The sequence below is a fragment of the Ischnura elegans genome, chromosome X (assembly GCF_921293095.1).
Source record: "Ischnura elegans chromosome X, ioIscEleg1.1, whole genome shotgun sequence".
NCBI lineage: Eukaryota > Metazoa > Arthropoda > Insecta > Odonata > Coenagrionidae > Ischnura > Ischnura elegans.
Genome location: NC_060259.1, coordinates 48,427,792 through 48,444,934, shown reverse-complemented (window position 1 = coordinate 48,444,934; position 17,143 = coordinate 48,427,792). Strand labels below are relative to the sequence as shown.

General features: G+C 38.1%; 1 protein-coding gene across 1 annotated transcript; it reads left to right on the top strand.

Moving 5' to 3' along the window:
* Positions 1-399: 399 nt before the first annotated feature.
* On the top strand, positions 400-16,957 carry LOC124171832. Its single transcript, XM_046551184.1, has 3 exons — positions 400-2,713; positions 5,487-5,650; positions 16,668-16,957. The coding sequence occupies exons 1-2, from the start codon at positions 683-685 to the stop codon at positions 5,625-5,627; spliced, it is 2,172 nt and encodes a 723-aa protein (XP_046407140.1). The 5' UTR covers positions 400-682; the 3' UTR covers positions 5,628-5,650; positions 16,668-16,957.
* The last annotated feature ends 186 nt before the right edge of the window (positions 16,958-17,143 follow it).

The window sequence follows — 17,143 nt, the reverse complement described above, 5'->3', positions numbered from 1 at the left end:
CTTGAATAATACTTTAATTATGAGCACTTGAATAATACTAATTAACCAAAATAAAATTCATTGCTTTCTTTTTAGATAACTTAATAAAACTTAAAAAAAAGCAAAAAAATGAACTCCTTCTTTTGCAATTTTATTGCTCCATTTTTGTCTCACATTAATGGGTTTCACGGATTGGAACGACGTCAGGGAAAATTCTTACGAAAAATACCACTCATTACGAAAGCAAGCTGGGTGCAATTTTAAAAGGGGTAGTTGGAGGTGAGGAAGAGGATGAAGGGGGCGGAAGAGGGGTGGGGTGATCAGAGAGAGGGGGACATGGACATGGGTACTCATGGAAAGACGCGAGAGGAGAGTCATCCAGTACGTCTTGATCAGTCGTCCAGTGAACATCATCGAGTGTCTTCTTCGTTGACGTTCATGCGAGTGAATTAGGCGAAACTTTTTATACCAAGAAGCGCAGCATACGCCTCATAGTGAAGTTCATACACCAGTGACACAAGTGAAGAGCATATTGTGCAACGAAAATAGACAAATTGGAATCAAGTTTTTAAATTTGAATAATATTTCCCATAAGGACTTCCTTCAATTCTTTGTGAAGTGCAAACATCAGCAACATAATTGTGGTGAAATTGTGCAACGCAAAGCTTGTGATTAGGATTCTCAGGGATTAGCCTAATTTATCATGCTGAAACATTTAGTTAGAGTAATAGTTGCCCTCGCACTATTTTTACCCTACGTAAATGCATCGAGATACGGAAATTCAGCCGAGAAGTATGCCAAATTCGACACTGCAACCAATACCGACGGTCTACTTAAGAAAAATATTTTTCTGATGAAGATGGTGAAAGATGAAGATTTCAGCACACGTTTGCCGCCCCTGAAACACGGAATTGAAGACGTGACTGCTTCCACTGCCGATACCAAAAATATTGGAAAGATTGGCCTTACGAAGACATCTGAGAGGTCTGACGTGGAATCACTCGATGATGAAAGCGGCAATTTTGGAGGAAACGACGAGGCAACTATTGAAAATTCAGCCTTTACAGTTAAAAATAGTAAATTTGTAACTAGATCGATATTTTACGAGAAAAAAGAAGCTCATCATAAGAACAGCACTCAACTTAAGAATGGGTCAGAGGTTGAAGACTCCAGCCCTAATGCACATTCTGCTGAAGACAGGACCGAAGTCAAGAATGCCTCCGCTGGAGACAAACAAGAATTTGAAAATTTTGGCGTCTCAAAGACATTCAATACGTCATCTACTGCCGAGTCCCGTGATGAAAGTGGTGGCACCTTCGGAGAGACTGATTGGGCAGACATCGAAAATTCCACCGCAACAGAAAAATCTGACTATTCGGTAACTTGGCCGGCATTGATCAAGATTGGCGGTAAAAAAACGAATAACAGTCACCTTATGAACAACATTAAAGCTAAGGACTTCATCACCCGGGTAGACTCCCTTGAAAGAGCAGAAAGCATGGATGCATTCACTTTCGGTAGGAAAGGAAATGAAAGTGTTGGTGTACAGAAGATATTTGAGAAGTCTTTGGCGGAATCATTTGATGGAGAGAGCGACAGTTTCAACGGTGAACATCTTGAAAATTTCACTGCGACAGAAAATCCTGACGATTCCTTAAGTGTGCCGAAACTTGCCGAAACCGAAGGTAAGCTTGAGAAAAAGAGTGACCACGTGAGAAAGATGAAGGATGAAGACTCAAACTCAACCTTGTCCTCTCCTGGAAAGAGCACTGCAGACGTGAATGCCACCGGAGATGGCGTGATGAAGAAATTGGAGAAGATTCTGGTGGAATTCCTAAAAGAAAATAGCAGCACTTTCAGGGGAAACAACGGGCAACGCAAGACAAAAACAAATACGACAGAGAAATCAAATGATTTGGAGAGGGGAACGGCATCTGTTTGGAATGAAGCTCAGTGGATGAACAATACTGAACTAATGAGCGGGATCAAAGTTGAAGACCCCAGCACTGGTGTGGTTTCCGCTGAAGATACAACATCTGCAATCAACTCTTCGGACAGCGAAAACAAAAAAACTGATGTGAAGGCACCCAAAAGCCCTAAATCTGACCATAATGTCCGTGGCACCTTGAGAAGAAACCAATATGATCATAAGAAAAATATCACCGCGAAAAATGGTTTGGGAAGTTGGCCAAAATTTGCCGAAGTCCATGGTCAACCTGAGAGCATGATAATCCGCAAGGAGAAAATGAGCGAATCCAGCGCTACTGTTGCTTCTGATGATAATATTTATGTCACCGATATCGGCAACGAAGAAATTAAAAGGGTCAGCACCCAAATGACACCAAAGAATCCTTTGTCGGTATTCATCAACGAGTACGGCAAAAGTCTCATTGGAAGTGAGCGTGCAGACAAGAAAAATTTTACTACGAAAGAAAAACCTGACTATTTTGCAATCTGGCCGATGATAAATATTACTGAATTGAAAATTAAGAACCTCAGTCTTCCCTTGGGCAAAATTAGGATTGACGACCCCAGCTTTGATTTTCCCTCTCTTGAAAAAAATGCGGGATCCGCGAATGCCTCCAAAATCTACAGCGGAATTATTGAGAAAGTCCTGATGGGAAGAGCAGCAGCTGACCAGGATAAACTGAAGAAGCCACTTAAAGAAGGCGATAGTTCCATGAAAAACAAGACTGCTTCTGTTCATACTACCGAGAAGAATCCAAAATTTGGGGTAAGTCGGCCACCATTTAGCATAATATTGCGACCATCCACGCCGTTGCTCTTCCAGCAGCTAATAGTATTTTTATGGTTTTAAGTATATGAAATGAGAGTAAATATTATTTATTCATTTCATCGCATGGTATTCGGAGGAGGCAACCGATAGCCGAATTCATTTGCGCCATCAGGGAACGGTATGGAAGGAAGGGTGGAGAGGAACCCGGCGCACTGTGGGCTGAAATCGAAAAAACTGGCCAAAAATCAAAATATCTACTTTTTTATTTCAAATCGGGAATGCTATATTATTTTATAAGGTCCTAGGCATGTAAAACTGAATTCAATTTTTTTTTCAAAAATTTTTGTTTAATCTTTATAGCTCGCCAAAAATCAATGAAAATCCATGAAATTGTGAGTGCGCGATTTATACGTAAAAGTTCATCGTTTGTTCCACATGCAATGGAATACAGTTTATAGCTCGAAATTTTTGAGGATATTTATTGGTAGTACCACCCTTTTAGTTAATTAAGAGCGAACTTTTGTTTTAGTCAATCGTTATTAATGAACTTTATGAATTGCTAAAAATATCACTGTTTTTCGTTAATTTTTTACCTGACGCTAGGATAAAAGTAGTTACCGCCGCTTGCCGCTCCTAAAATATTTATACAAAGAGTTAGACTGAAGTCTATATTATTATACGGATAAGAAAAATCTTGCTCCAACTAGCTCCCCTCCGATTTTTTCGTGGTAAAGCAAAATGATGTCGAGCGGTTGTCGCGCCCCATAGCCCGCAATACACGACGCCGCGGCGTCGGCATTAGCCTTAACGAAAGGCGCCAAGGGGCCACGGCTTAACGTCCCACCCGACGGATGGAGTGTTGCCCTTGAAATGTTCTCCGTATAACATTCAATCAGGAATGGGGTTATCCCTGAAAATTCTCTGCCACTGCCGGCATTTGAACCCGAGCCCACGGAGTGGGAAGCCGACACTTCAGCTACCACACCGGCCCGATCCACTTCGTTCCATTTAAATTAAAATCGTGAAGATGGGAGTTTTTTGGCCCTACCGTCGTTATAATATATTACAAAAACAGTTGCATTAAAGGACTCGTGTATTCGTATTCCAACCGTTTTCGTCGATGAGGGTATTTAACAAATTCTTTATCGCTATCATGAATGAGCAGGCAGGGAAACATACTGCGACGATAATGGTATTTTGTTGACCAGAGCAGCATTCAATACCGTGCTAGTTAGAGAGCATATATTATGGCATGCTCAAGCGGCTAAATGTAATCATGTAACTCATGAACTGAGCAAAAATTCCCCTAATTTCTACTTACATATAAAGTATCGGATGTGAAAAAGGTAAGCACATTTCTTCAGAGGCTAGATCTTGCCAGTGGGAGCAAAGACTCTGTCGAGGGAGGGGAGGGGGTGTAGGGGTAGTCTCTAGTAAGTGGTGCGGGCCGTACCTCAGCGGCGCCCCAGTGCGGGGTGGCGCCCTGGGGGGGTGGATTGCATTACGACGGACGATATCTCGTAAACGCTTAGAGATAGGTCAAAACAAACAGAAAATCGGACCTTAAGCCTTTCCTTTTACGTTTTACATATGGATAGCACTTTTTCTGCTTCAAAAAGCTTAATTGAGGGTCCTCAGTACTTAGGGCCCTTGGGGCACGGGTTGCCGTTATTTTAGAGTAACCAAATTTCAACATGTAAATATAAACCTCATTTGGATCATTTTGAGACTAGGAAAATATAACTTTTCGCAATTCTGAAAAATAAGGGCCGGCCTAATGTACATGGATTTTGCAATATTCTAGAGGATTCCATGAATTTGATAGACGTTAAAAATTTGTAATCTTCGATTGCGATTTCCGTCTTATTACGATTAGTGCGCGTCGTGGAAAAGTATAAATTCTAGGTAGTGGCAAAAACAATCTTAACTATGCGTGGGGTCTTCGCCTCCCTTTTCACTGTTTTACCTTATTTATTATACACATATTGTCGTCTGCTTAAGTTTCAGAATAATCACTTTTATTTATGAGTAATTAGCTCAGCTCCGTATAAATTCCGTTAAGCACTAGTTTTAGTAACAGAGAAGGTAGTGCAAAAAACTGTGCTTACATCAGCTATTTTCCTGTAAGACACGCGGATTAAAATTTGCACGTCTGCTTAACAAACATTTTCATAATAGACGTGTTACTAAGAAAATCCATTGGTCGACAATTTTGCATTCACTTCTAGAGAGAGAGTTACACGACATTGAATTTGCTACTGGTAAAAAATTTAAAGGAAAGTGACCTCCAATATATGCATCAATAAAAAATTATTGTTGATAATTGAAATGAGGAAGGAAGTATAGTAATGAAGGGTATTTCCAAAGTGACGTTAGAAACCGCTAAGGCCACAGGAAATTTGGACGAAACGTCAATAAAAAACTATAAACTCGTGAAATATAAATTATTTTTGCGAGGGTATATTTAATTATTTTTACCAAATCTTTTTCATTGACTCCATGCGTGTATTTTGAACGCAACATATTTTGAATTTCAATTCATGCTGATTGCGTTTATTGGCATTTTTATGTAAAATGTGTAAATAGTATTAATGATTTTTCTCTCATATTCGACAGTTTTTTCATGCTTTTATTTGATTTCTATCATGATAAAATTGTAAAATTATAAAGAAAGGGTAAATATTTTCAATAATTTATCCTATTTAATGATATTTCTTTCATATTTGAGAGACTAATTAAATCTAAAATGTCTTTTGTGTTCTTTTTACAGGTTTTGATGGAAGTGATTTACGCCGCAATTTTTGCTTTAACTGTTAGCGTCCTCGTAGCCATTTTCTCAACCCTGAAAAAGGCAATTTCTGACAAAAGACGGGCAAAGATCCAAGGCGCTCAGGAACCAATCAATAAATGAATTGAAGACGCCTCCATCATAAGGTAAAGACATTCCTCGTTCAATACTTTTCCATTGTGTTGTACAGTCACTTTGAAAAGTTTTAGGACTCAATTTGCGGTGCCACTTCTGCTTCTCGAGAAATTTTATAGTGCGTATACCGTAAGTTGGCGCACGGGCCCGCGAAGTACCTGAGCTGCGAGCAAAGAAGGGAAGGAAAGGACCGACACAGGTAGCTGACGGGTCCGTTCGCCCGTCCCTTTCCTCCCCCCGACAAACGCAACTAGCACCTCTAATAGAATTATTAACTTTTTTACTTTCTTTACTATCTCAATGTAAATAACATATTCGTAAATTACTAAAAAAAGCCAAGAAGAATGATACACGAAGTTCTACGATCATAAATAACGAAATTGTCGAAAGTTATTTTTTAGCCGTTAAACTATAGGTATGTTTTGTTTTATATTTCGACCATTTCGATAATTATGATCGGAGCACTTCGTGTTTTATATTATTCTTCTTAGTTTTTTTTAGTACTTTACAAATACAATATTTAGATTGAGATGTTATGAGAAAGTAAAAAAGGTTAATAATTATAGGTGCTAGTTGCCTTCGTCGGGGGAGAGGAAAGGGGCGAGCGAATGGACCTGCCAGCTACCTGAGCCGGTCCCACACGGTTTTTTTGTCGGTCTTTCCTCCCCTCCTTTGCTCGCGGCTCAGGTACTTCACGGGCTCGTACGCAAACTTCCGGTATATACACTATAGTTTCCCTTAAGGTAGGTTTTCATGAATACGCCTGGCGCGCACGCGCGCAACGAGACCCGTCATTGTTCGCGTGAACTGTTCTCATGAAAGCGAATCTATGCGTTGGCGAACCGAAGAGTAGGAAGCTCCAGTGATCTATCTGCTTCAGAGAAATGACAATAAAACAAATGAAATATGGCGACCATGAATACTTCCACAGTAGAGGTACTGTAATAATCTTTTGTGGATCATCTAACCCAAAAAAGTATAATTCTTCCATTTTCTCTGGGAGCCCATTACTCTAATCCACACGTCAATTTACAGAGGGTACCCGGTGTGATACATATTTATCCCGTAGAGACTTCCATCTGTCCGACTCATCTTACGCTGCAAAACGCGATGATATTACTACTCAATCTTCAACATTCATAACCTTTGAGAATCATCATAATTTGAAGTTGTTACTTTTTCGTCAAAACTTTCGCGGGTGCTTGTCATGTTGAATAAAAACTTTTAGCCTATGTCGCCGCGTCAATTCTTGGGTGGCCCCAGCGCTTCCCGACCGAGGCTGATTGCTTTCTCAAGGGATTCTGAAGAGTTGGGAATTTAAATTCTTATATATAGATATCTGTGTCAGGTGGTGTGGGAGGGGAGCATGTGGTTGGAGGAGTGGGTTGTTGACTGTTTTTTCTCACCATGGGTGGCCAAGTACGGCTAATTTTAATGCCGGTGTCCCTGTTGAAATTGTTCTTTTCTTCTTTAGATATTTCAATGACTTCTCTGACGAGTCTCTGTTTAAAAACTTTAACTTTGGCAAGGATATTGGCTTCCTTGAGGTCCATTGTGTGGCCAAGCGCTACGTGTTCGGCTTCCGGGGACTTTGTTGACTGCCCCAGTCGAATCGCTCTCTCGTGCTCCTCCAGGCGTGTTTTGACTGATCTGCCTGTTTCGCCGAAGTAGTTATTCCCACAGGTCTGGCAGGGAATAGGGTTGTTTCCTATAATTTTTAATTGCCTAAATCGAAAGATTATTTAGAGTACGCATTTCACGTTCTTAGATTTTCGAATGACGATATCTATTTTTCGCGATTAAAGGAAAAGTCAAAAATTTCAAGCGCGCGAAAACGCGGAGGCCAAGTGGAAATGCTGGGAAAAGTCCGTGTGACGTATTTTTGGTTCCAGTTTTCGCCGTGTGAGGTGACCTTGGGGCGAGGCTTTGAGCGCTGATACGACGCAGGCTGCTAGCTGGTAGCCGAGTACCCTGCTAGCAGGTAGCGCTTGGCTTAAATAAGGATTATTATTACCCTATCAAACGAAGGAAACTTTCCAAACTTAGGTAATTTTAATGGGTGATTATTAAGAGATGTTTCCCTGAGCTCTGTGCCTCATGCATGCATTGGCAATCTCAGAAAATGTAAAACTCCTACCTACTCGTATAGAAACTAGGTCCCTGTGACGTTCCGTGGAGTGGCATCGCATGGGCGCCAATCTGACCTTTTTCAAATGAGGTTAAAATTGACCATCGCCATTCGTTTAAACTGGGATTTCTAAAACTAAATAATTTGTATATTATGAAAACCCTAATGGTGGGTAACGAATCTCAATCAATGCCTTTCGTTTTCTTTAATGAAGGAAACTACCCTATTGGGTAGACCCCTTCCACTTGTAGTGGAGTTCTATACTTTTTTAAGTGATGTTTTATCTGTATGTGAGGCGAGAATATTGTCCTCATCTGGAATTTACATAGGACATTTCCTATTATGTCTGTCATCCTCTTAATGTACGGCAGGAAGGCTTTCTTCCGGTCGCAGAAGTCATTTATGGATGAGTTCGCGGATTCTGCGGTGTTGTTTTTGATTTCGTTCTTTTTGATGACTTTATTAAATGTGCGAGAGATAACTCTGTCGTCGATTTCATTTCCACATAGAATGGCATAGATACTATACATAGCATAAATGCTCTACACTATAGTAATATAAACTCTATGGCCTCTAGCTTCCGCCTCTCTTCGGCAAAGTCTTCAGAATCCCTTGAGAAAGGGACCAGCATCGGTCGGGAAACGTTGGGGCCGCCCAAGAATTGACGCGGTGACATACCCCAAAAGTTTTTATTCAACATAAAGTTCTCACTACCTTCCATTCCAACACATACTCCTATCTTCCTCCAGTATTTATAACTGTGATTTCTGTTCCGGTATATTTAGTCTCTTAAATTGTATGCGTAAGAATATTTTTTCCTAATTTCGGATATAATGAATTCTTCGGCACAGACTAGACTCACGCAAGCAGCCATGTTGGCGAGTTCCGCGCGCCGATAGTTGAGAAGTTTTCATTGATCATTGTGTTACAATTTATGTCCGATTTATTTATTATTTCGTTTGCATTTATTCCGTACGGTCCCCGGTTTTCCTTGTTAGTTTTATTATACGTAAAATAAAAACCATATTTGGAGGCAGTTGTGGTTGTCTAGAGGAGTGAACTCTGAAAGTTATTACTACCAGTTCGAGTCACCGACGTGGAAATTTTGCTTACAATTTTTTACTCGTTAACTTGTTTTGTATTTCTCTTTCGGTTTCCAATCATTTTACATTCACTCCAACAGGATCATATACTAATTTTTAATTGCAATTAGCCACATAAAAGTTAAAAATAAGGCCAGTGTGTTCTTATCCTTTTTAAGAATGTCATTTCAAATTTAAAAGCAAGGGATTCTGAAAATAGGGTCAGGGTGGATAAAAACCAGGCGTCAGCGTTATTGAACAGTTCATAGACTGGTACAAAGAGTCACATATTTCATGTTATTACTCCATATATCCTTTCATATTATTCCATATTTTTGTAATTATCTCAATGAAATTTTACCTACTATTCTTGTTTATGCCATATAACATGAATACAATGACATTTTTCCGAATAATTGATCCGGGGAATTTTTTTTAAACAAATTCGCGGAGACGGAAAAAAATCCAAAAATCGACTATTTGGACCGCTCAGTAGAGAGGGAATATTTAATTGAAATTAATAGTTAGGAATAAAAAAGTATGTAGTTTAGAATTAAATTTAATAATTAAAAAATCATATTAAATATATAAAATTACTTTTTAAACATTATTAGTGATTTAGTCAATTAACTTTATGTCAACATTTTGTCTGAGAGAACACACATAAGAAATCGCTTAGCAAACAATTTATACCATAAACCATAGTACCACATAAAATTATTTATGAACCATAATAAATTAGCATAAATATATGAAACATAAGAAAACATAAGGGATAAATTTACCAGTTGACTACCACTTTTCTTCGGATTCCCAGCCGTCTCTGTCCTCATCAGAAGTTGGCTCCTCCAATACAAGTAAGTTTCGTATATCCTTTGAAACATTTCTATTGGCATTTATACATACATAACTATTTAATATTAGATGATCCGAAGTAAGGAGGAGCCTTCGGAAAAGATCTCCCATTTCAGCTAAGCGCGAAATTTTTCGCGTGTGGTGCGCTCCGAATCTTTTGATATCTTTGTGGCGAGATTGCAAAGCTTCCTAAGAAAATTGGCCAATTGGAAGCACTGCTGCCTTGGCAATCGATGCTCCATGAAACAGCACTTTTTGCACCGTGGGCGGCGTGTGGTACCACAAAAAGGGATGCAGTTTCTGAGTAGTACTCGCTGAAATTGGCGTAATCTATTTCAAGTCCAGATGAAAGAGCTTTTAAAATCGAGGCAAGCCTTGAGATGAGTTCCTCGTTAAAGCCTATTTGAAAAGGAAAAAAAGTCCTCACCAAATTCTTCTTCCAGAAAAATTCTAAATATTCATAACAAATTCTGGAATTAATAAATAAAGATCTTTATAATATGAGCTTTGATGGTAAATATACCGGTAATTTCTGATGTTAGCTTAGGATCAGAAAAGAACGTCGGGCAGTGTTCCCATCATTAGTCGTGCCTTGACCATGCTTGAACAAAGAGTCTCAAGAAGAGATTTATGCATATTTGTTGGGAGCAGTATATCCCTCTCTAACCAACATCGAAATTTTTCTTAAAACCTGACACTGGTTCTCTTGCATTCTTCCCATTTCTGGATATCCCTATTGAAAAAGTATTTATTCATGACGTTCTTCAACATTTCCTTTGTCTTCTCGTCTTTCCCCAAGTTTAACTTAGCATGAAGATATTGAAGGGCCAATTTATGTTTTGACGACAACGAATTTTCACTTCAATTAACAATTAAGTCACGAATTTCTTTATTATGTGTCCATTATATGTCTTATGAAGGAAATCGTAATGTGCCCTTGGAAAAATTGTAACAATATGACTTATATGGCATGCTAAATGTAAGCAATTTGTGTAAGTGGGAACATTTGTAATTCTGTCTCACTTTTAGCGAATCATCCTCGACTACGGCTAAGCCTGAACAAATGTTCGCATCTAACCACCGCGTCGGGCGGTTGGACATTTACGCACATAACTTGATAGAAGAGGCGGGGTGGCAAATTGGGGCAGGATTTTTCAATTAATAACTAAAGTCGACACTTTATTTTATAATGTGGTGCGAAACACTTCGTGAAGCAAAGTGAAAAACATAAGGTTTTTCTCTACATTATGTTAAAAATACGTGAAAATAGGACATTTTAATTTTTTAAATAAAAGTAACAAAAATTATCGTTAGAATAAAAATTTTCACTACAACGGTATCTAAAAACGTTTATTTTTATTGCGAAATGATTTAAATTTAGGCATTTTAAAATATAACGCAGCAGTAGCAAAAAACTTGAGTCAATAGGGTAGTTTCCTTTATCAAAGAAAACGAAAGGCATTGATTGCGATTCGTTACCCACCATTTGTGTATTCATAATATAAAAATTATTTGGTTTTAGAAATACCAGTTTTGACGAATAGCAACGGTCAATTTTAACCTCATTTGAAAAAGGCCAGATTGGCGCCCATGCGATTCCACTCCACGGAACGTCACAGGGACCTAGTTTCTATACGAGTAGATAGGAGTTTTACATCGTCTGAGATTACCAATGCATGCATGAGGCACAGAGCTCAGGGAAACATCTTTTAATAATCACCCATTAAAATTACCTAAGTTCGGAAAGTTTCCTTCGTTTGATAGGGTAATAATAATCCTTATTTAAGCCAAGCGCTACCCGCTAGCAGGGTACTCTGCTACCTGCTAGCAACCTGCATCGCAGCAGCGCACACATCCTCGCCCCAAGGTCACCTCACAGTGCGGCAGCGGGAAACAGAAATACGTCACACGGACTTTACCCATCATTCCTACTTAGCCGTCGCGTTTTCGCGCGCTTGAAAATTCTCACTTTTCGTTTAATCGCAAAAAATAGATATCGCCATTTAAAAATCTAAAAGCGTGAAGTACGTACTCCAGGAGTAATAATCTTTCGATTTCGGCAATAAAAAATAATAGGAAACTACCCTATTGTTTAAAAAAATGGGAAAAAAATTTTGAGATTATTTTTCATTAAATTGACAGACATCTCCTGCTTTAAAAAAATGAGTTATAAATAAAATTATTTCAGTGATGTGGTCACTGATCATTCTATAATTTGAAAATATAATAGTTTTTCAAAATTAAAAAGTGAAAAAAATCATTTATGGCCAGCTTTTTTCGATTTCAGCCCACTGTGCGACAATTCGGTGATAGATAGGCGAAGGAGCGGCAGACCTCGAGCCACTCACAATTTCGTGGACATCAGGATTCGCCATTTGATCTAGGATAATCATTTGTGTCGGTAGAGCAGTTACCTTATCCAGGGAGGCTCAATTTGGATGCAGCTACGCAACAGTTAGGAGGAAGGTGATGAAACTTACAAGGGGAGTGCCAGGGTTGGGAAATGAAGTTTGGAGAGGGACGGTGCGTGTTTCTAGCACTATGCCATAGTGTTACAATGCCCCAGACATAAGACTAGATGGCCAGCCATTCACGAGAAAAACGCTCCGAAACTTTCAGTCCTACCGTATGTAATATCATGCGTCCGGTCCTTCAACCGAATGGCATAGTGGCCGAGGTAGTTAGATGGCAGGAATTGTGCGCCGAAGATTTCGTGTTCATATCCTCAACCCGACTTTTTTCCATAATTCCGATTTTTCAGGTCCTTGTTCGTTTCATTGATCAATACGCTAAATGAATATAATAACACTCATATATGCAATATTGTTAACATCCATGAGTTATTTTGGCAGCACCATTGAGTTTGTCTCATGGAACACATACAATTCAAATTGTGTTACTTCTTTTATCCAAATATGAAATAAAAACATGAAACCGCATTATATAATTGTCAGAAAATTACCAATATGACATAAGATGACCCTCATCGAATAAAAAAAATCATGTTCAACATTTAGATATGGCGCAGTTTTTAAATGGAGTTTTTTAACATTTCTCCATGAATGATTCCTTGAAAATCAAGCCAACTTTAACGTTCTTCTTATCAAACTATGAGAAATCTAAAGAGGAATATGCTCTTTGAATAAATGCACAGCAAACCACTACTAAGTTGAGGTCATAATCTAAAAGTACATACAATTCATGAGTACTTGAATAACATTCATGAAGTACTTAACGTAAAATTAATGATTCCATCTCTTCTAAGCTAGACTTACCTAGTCCAGAAAATTTTCAATTCCGAATCATTACGTTTCAAATGTTAATATTGCATTGTTTTGTTTTTCATTATTGCAGCCGGAAATTTAACCGAATCTCGATACAAATCTCCCTAAAAGGTCACCACTGAGTTGCCTACCCGTCCATTCCAAGTAATTTTCAAAGTTTACACATGTGAAGTTAAAAAGTAGTAAATATAATATTGTTTTTATCCCTCTCTCAATTATAATCTTCTTTCATCACTTCACTTTCCTCCCTTTCCCTCTTCCGTTAACAACAAGATTCGTGACCAACTCCCGAAAGTTATAAGACCATTTCATGCTTGCTGAGTGTAATTGAAGTTTTGATTCCTTTAAAAGTTGAAGATGTCATCTTAACCAAAATTTTTGAAGGAGATATATACAATACCAGCAACATAGCTAAGGTCAAAAATTTTAGCAAAGGGAAATTTTAGTGGTGCAGCTTTTATTTACTCACCGTCATCCATGTGAAATTCTTTCCTGGTGATAATACATCTTCGGGAATACTTCATTTTTGAGGAGCAAAAACTCTTTGGCTTCATACTGTTTTCATTTCTTACACTATTTTTAGATTTTGCGCCCTTATGAACATTTTTCCACGATTTCGGATGTCGCATGGATCTAAGTATCACATTAAAACCCCGCAAGCATTTAACTTCTATCCTCCAGCTTCATTATTCAAACGGCTCTTCCAACAATGAAATTCAAACCGAGTAGATCAACACGCGCCTGACTACCTATATATATAAAGAACAGAGGCTCTGCAGATCATTTGGACCCGAAGACGGAAGCTGGAATAAGCCCGTAACTGTCATCATCCATAAATGAGTCGGCGCGGTATTAAACCGGAAAACAAATATCAATTTAACCCTGCAGGACCCGCGCCCCTTTTTGGAACGTGAGTACTTGCGCTGAGCCTGTCAGGCACTATTTTCTTTTTGAGAACATCCCCTATGAAAGTCAATTACTTTTCCTCTTTTGTTTGTTTAAATCAAACTAATAATGCTGAAATGGTCCATTTCATGAAAATCAAGTCCATTAACGTCTGATAAAATATGCAATTATTACATCACATCGAGTGTGATATAAAATAGATAAACATTACTTGTTATTGATTTATTGACTCGTAAAACCACTACACACTATTAATACTAGGATAGTAAGAAGGCAAAAATAGCAATGAACATTATTCTGCAAGCATGCACCATGCAAGAAATGTGTATGCCCGAGACAAATACACTTTCCACAATTTTCGCAGACATACCCGGTAAATATATTTTTCGTGTATTCACAGTGTGCACACCTTTTTCAAATTCCATTGCACTTTGGTTTCTCTGCCTTTTTAGTTGTCTATGGTTAATCTATTCTGTTAGTCTTCATAGGCTCGTCTTATAATTAGCCCTAACTCTTTGAGGAGTGTTTTTATGGTCCCCCTCTTTTTGCGTGTTCATCTACGAGCCCAGCAGACAATTGCCTAAATAACGCTCTCCGAGATTTTACTCATAAGTTTTTGTTTCCGAGGTAAAAAATGCAAGAATTTACCACATCAATATTTATCATAGCGTAAATACTTGTCATAGGACAACGCCGTGCATTTCTTGATACATTGTATGCCGTGCATATCTGATCTAGTGTATCTAGTCCCGATTTTGTCATGTCATAAAAAGAAATCATTTCCGGCTTTCTTTCATCTCCACTACTTTCATAATTTTTTTGGTATAGTTCATGGTTGATATCATAAACACAAATTTATCCTTCTTTGAATGTATGATGCAAAAATACCGTTCTTGCAGAAATCAAATAAACTGGATTTTTCATATCGATTTTTTGTTTCAACGAGGCGATTCTCGCTTATTTTTGCGAATTGTTCCAACCACGGCAAGTCGGAATTTCAAGAGTTCATTTACTAAACAAGAACTGGCAAACAAACTGTCAATCGAAATATTTCTACCAGTACTGCTGATGGAGAGCATAACCTCTTCACGATATCAGAAGGGCTGTTGTTGACCGAAAACGATCCATCAGGTTGTTGACCAGCATACACTTCTGAGTCCTTAGCATAAAATATTCTAGCATCTACCCATCAAAGCAAAACTTTTTACCCCATATTTGTTGGGCATACATGGGATTTATTGCTGGAAGGCGTAAAGACCTCGAAAATCCAAAATTTTCTCATAAATGGTTGTGTATTCACCAATAATGTAAGAACTTTTACAATTGACTATCAAATTTTTCAAATATCTCATAAATCGCAGCTAGCCTATCAATTTTTGTCTTCATTGCTGCTATTCTTTGTATTTTCTATAATTTTCGCAAGCAAAAAATCACTGCCAGCATGCTAAAACAGAATACTGACGGTTTTGTGGCGGAAAGTGGCGCAGTTGAAACTTCAGCGAGGAGAGCACCTCCGAAATCTGTACTCTCTAGTCAGAATGACCGTGTCCTCCGAATTTCATAGCCGCCGAGTGGCGAAGTGAATACACTTTCGAGGAGAGGCCTATTTATAACGAGCCGTAACATATAATATTGTGTGAAATCATCACAAGTAGCTTACTTTGTGTCAACTATAGCGCACTTGTAATTACAGCAGGAAGAGCAACAATGGCTTCTCAGACATACTCCCATGTAAATAGTTTTGACTTTCAAAATATCAAGCTGATTTGATAGAAAAAGAACCTTTACTAGGAGTATTGTGTTAGAAGTTATCTATAGCAGCTTACATTGTGTCTATGCAGGCAATCAGAGAAAAAGAATAGACCAAGAGTGAGAATCAAAACTGTTACGCGAGCACTCGCGTAGAAACTGATGGGCTCAGACCGTGTGCATACGAAGCAAAAGTATCATATTCCTACCTTATGAGAGGTTGATCGGGATATTCTGCGCATATAAAACGTAACTAAAAGAGTAAGGAAAAGGTAGAGAAAATCTGAGCGCATTATTGAGAATTGGTCAAGAACTATTAAGAAAATATAAAAATAAATGTGGGCCTAGCAGGCTCAGCGCGAGTTCCGGAGGGTTAAATTTATAATTCATTCATTTTGACGACACACTCGCTCACTCTCTCTCTCTCTCTCCCGCGCTGCATGACCACTGCGATCACGTGCCACTTTCCCACTCCGATGTCCGAGTCGTCCGACTCAGTACAAACAAAACAATCACAACTGGCAGTCGCCGAGAATGTCACCGAACCTCTGTAACAACTCAATCGGTCGTTATAAAGGCCAGCTTGGCCAGTAAAGTATAGCACATGCGTAACTTTTAAATGGAATTGAGTGACCCTCTTTCAAATCTTACCATAAATTATGAGCACAGCCGAAATATATGGTTGTAATTCATGTAAATTCAAGGAGGAAACCTATTGAATCAACCGAACTCCGTAGAGATATATTTTGATAGCCAACAAATGTTACTTTATCTGACATTTTCCCACATCAGTACGAAAATATATTTGTTCAAAATATTAAATTGAAATTTTTGTAGTATATTTATTCATGAAACTTTTTGAACCGCAAAAGATATAATCTAAGGCTCTAAGGACATCTTTCATAAACACTGCCAATGAAAACATTTTTCTTCCAAATGATGACCTTATGCCAAATTTTTTGGTAAACTTCAATGATAAACTCGGTATTATTTATATTTTAACACCTGAATTTCTCTTCTACAGGCCTGCCAGTAACAATCACCTTTGGCGTCTTCAGTTGCATCATGGAATTTCTGGAGGAAGAAATGTGTTCTTTGGAATATTAGGCTCTACTAATTCCTTAGAAAGTAAGGCATTATGCCAAAAAACTACTTTTATTTTAACATTTCATGCAGTAAATAACCATTTTTACGTTATTTATCAGTTATGATCTTGGTCGTAGTTATAATGTTCTCTAATTTTTATTCATTGTGTTTATATTGCAAAATGTTATTAGTACTTTAAAAACACACCGTTTTTTATAACCACTACTAAGTGCTAATCATTCAAAAATTATTTTGTATACTTTTTTCTCCAAAGTATTTCAACTAAAATGTATGTTTCAAATGATGTATTACTTTTAAATTAAACTTTCAAAGCATAGTTATCACAGATGTGTCATTTTATAAAATTGATTCAAGGGTATCATTTGTTTTTTTAAGATTTCGCAGTTTCATTAC

Bases quoted from the DNA above. Each gene is read 5' to 3' on its own strand.
- LOC124171832 (XM_046551184.1), top strand. From the start codon at position 683: ATGCTGAAACATTTAGTTAGAGTAATAGTTGCCCTCGCACTATTTTTA. The intron at 2,714-5,486 runs GTAAGTCGGCCA...TTCTTTTTACAG, and splicing joins AGAAGAATCCAAAATTTGGG to GTTTTGATGGAAGTGATTTA.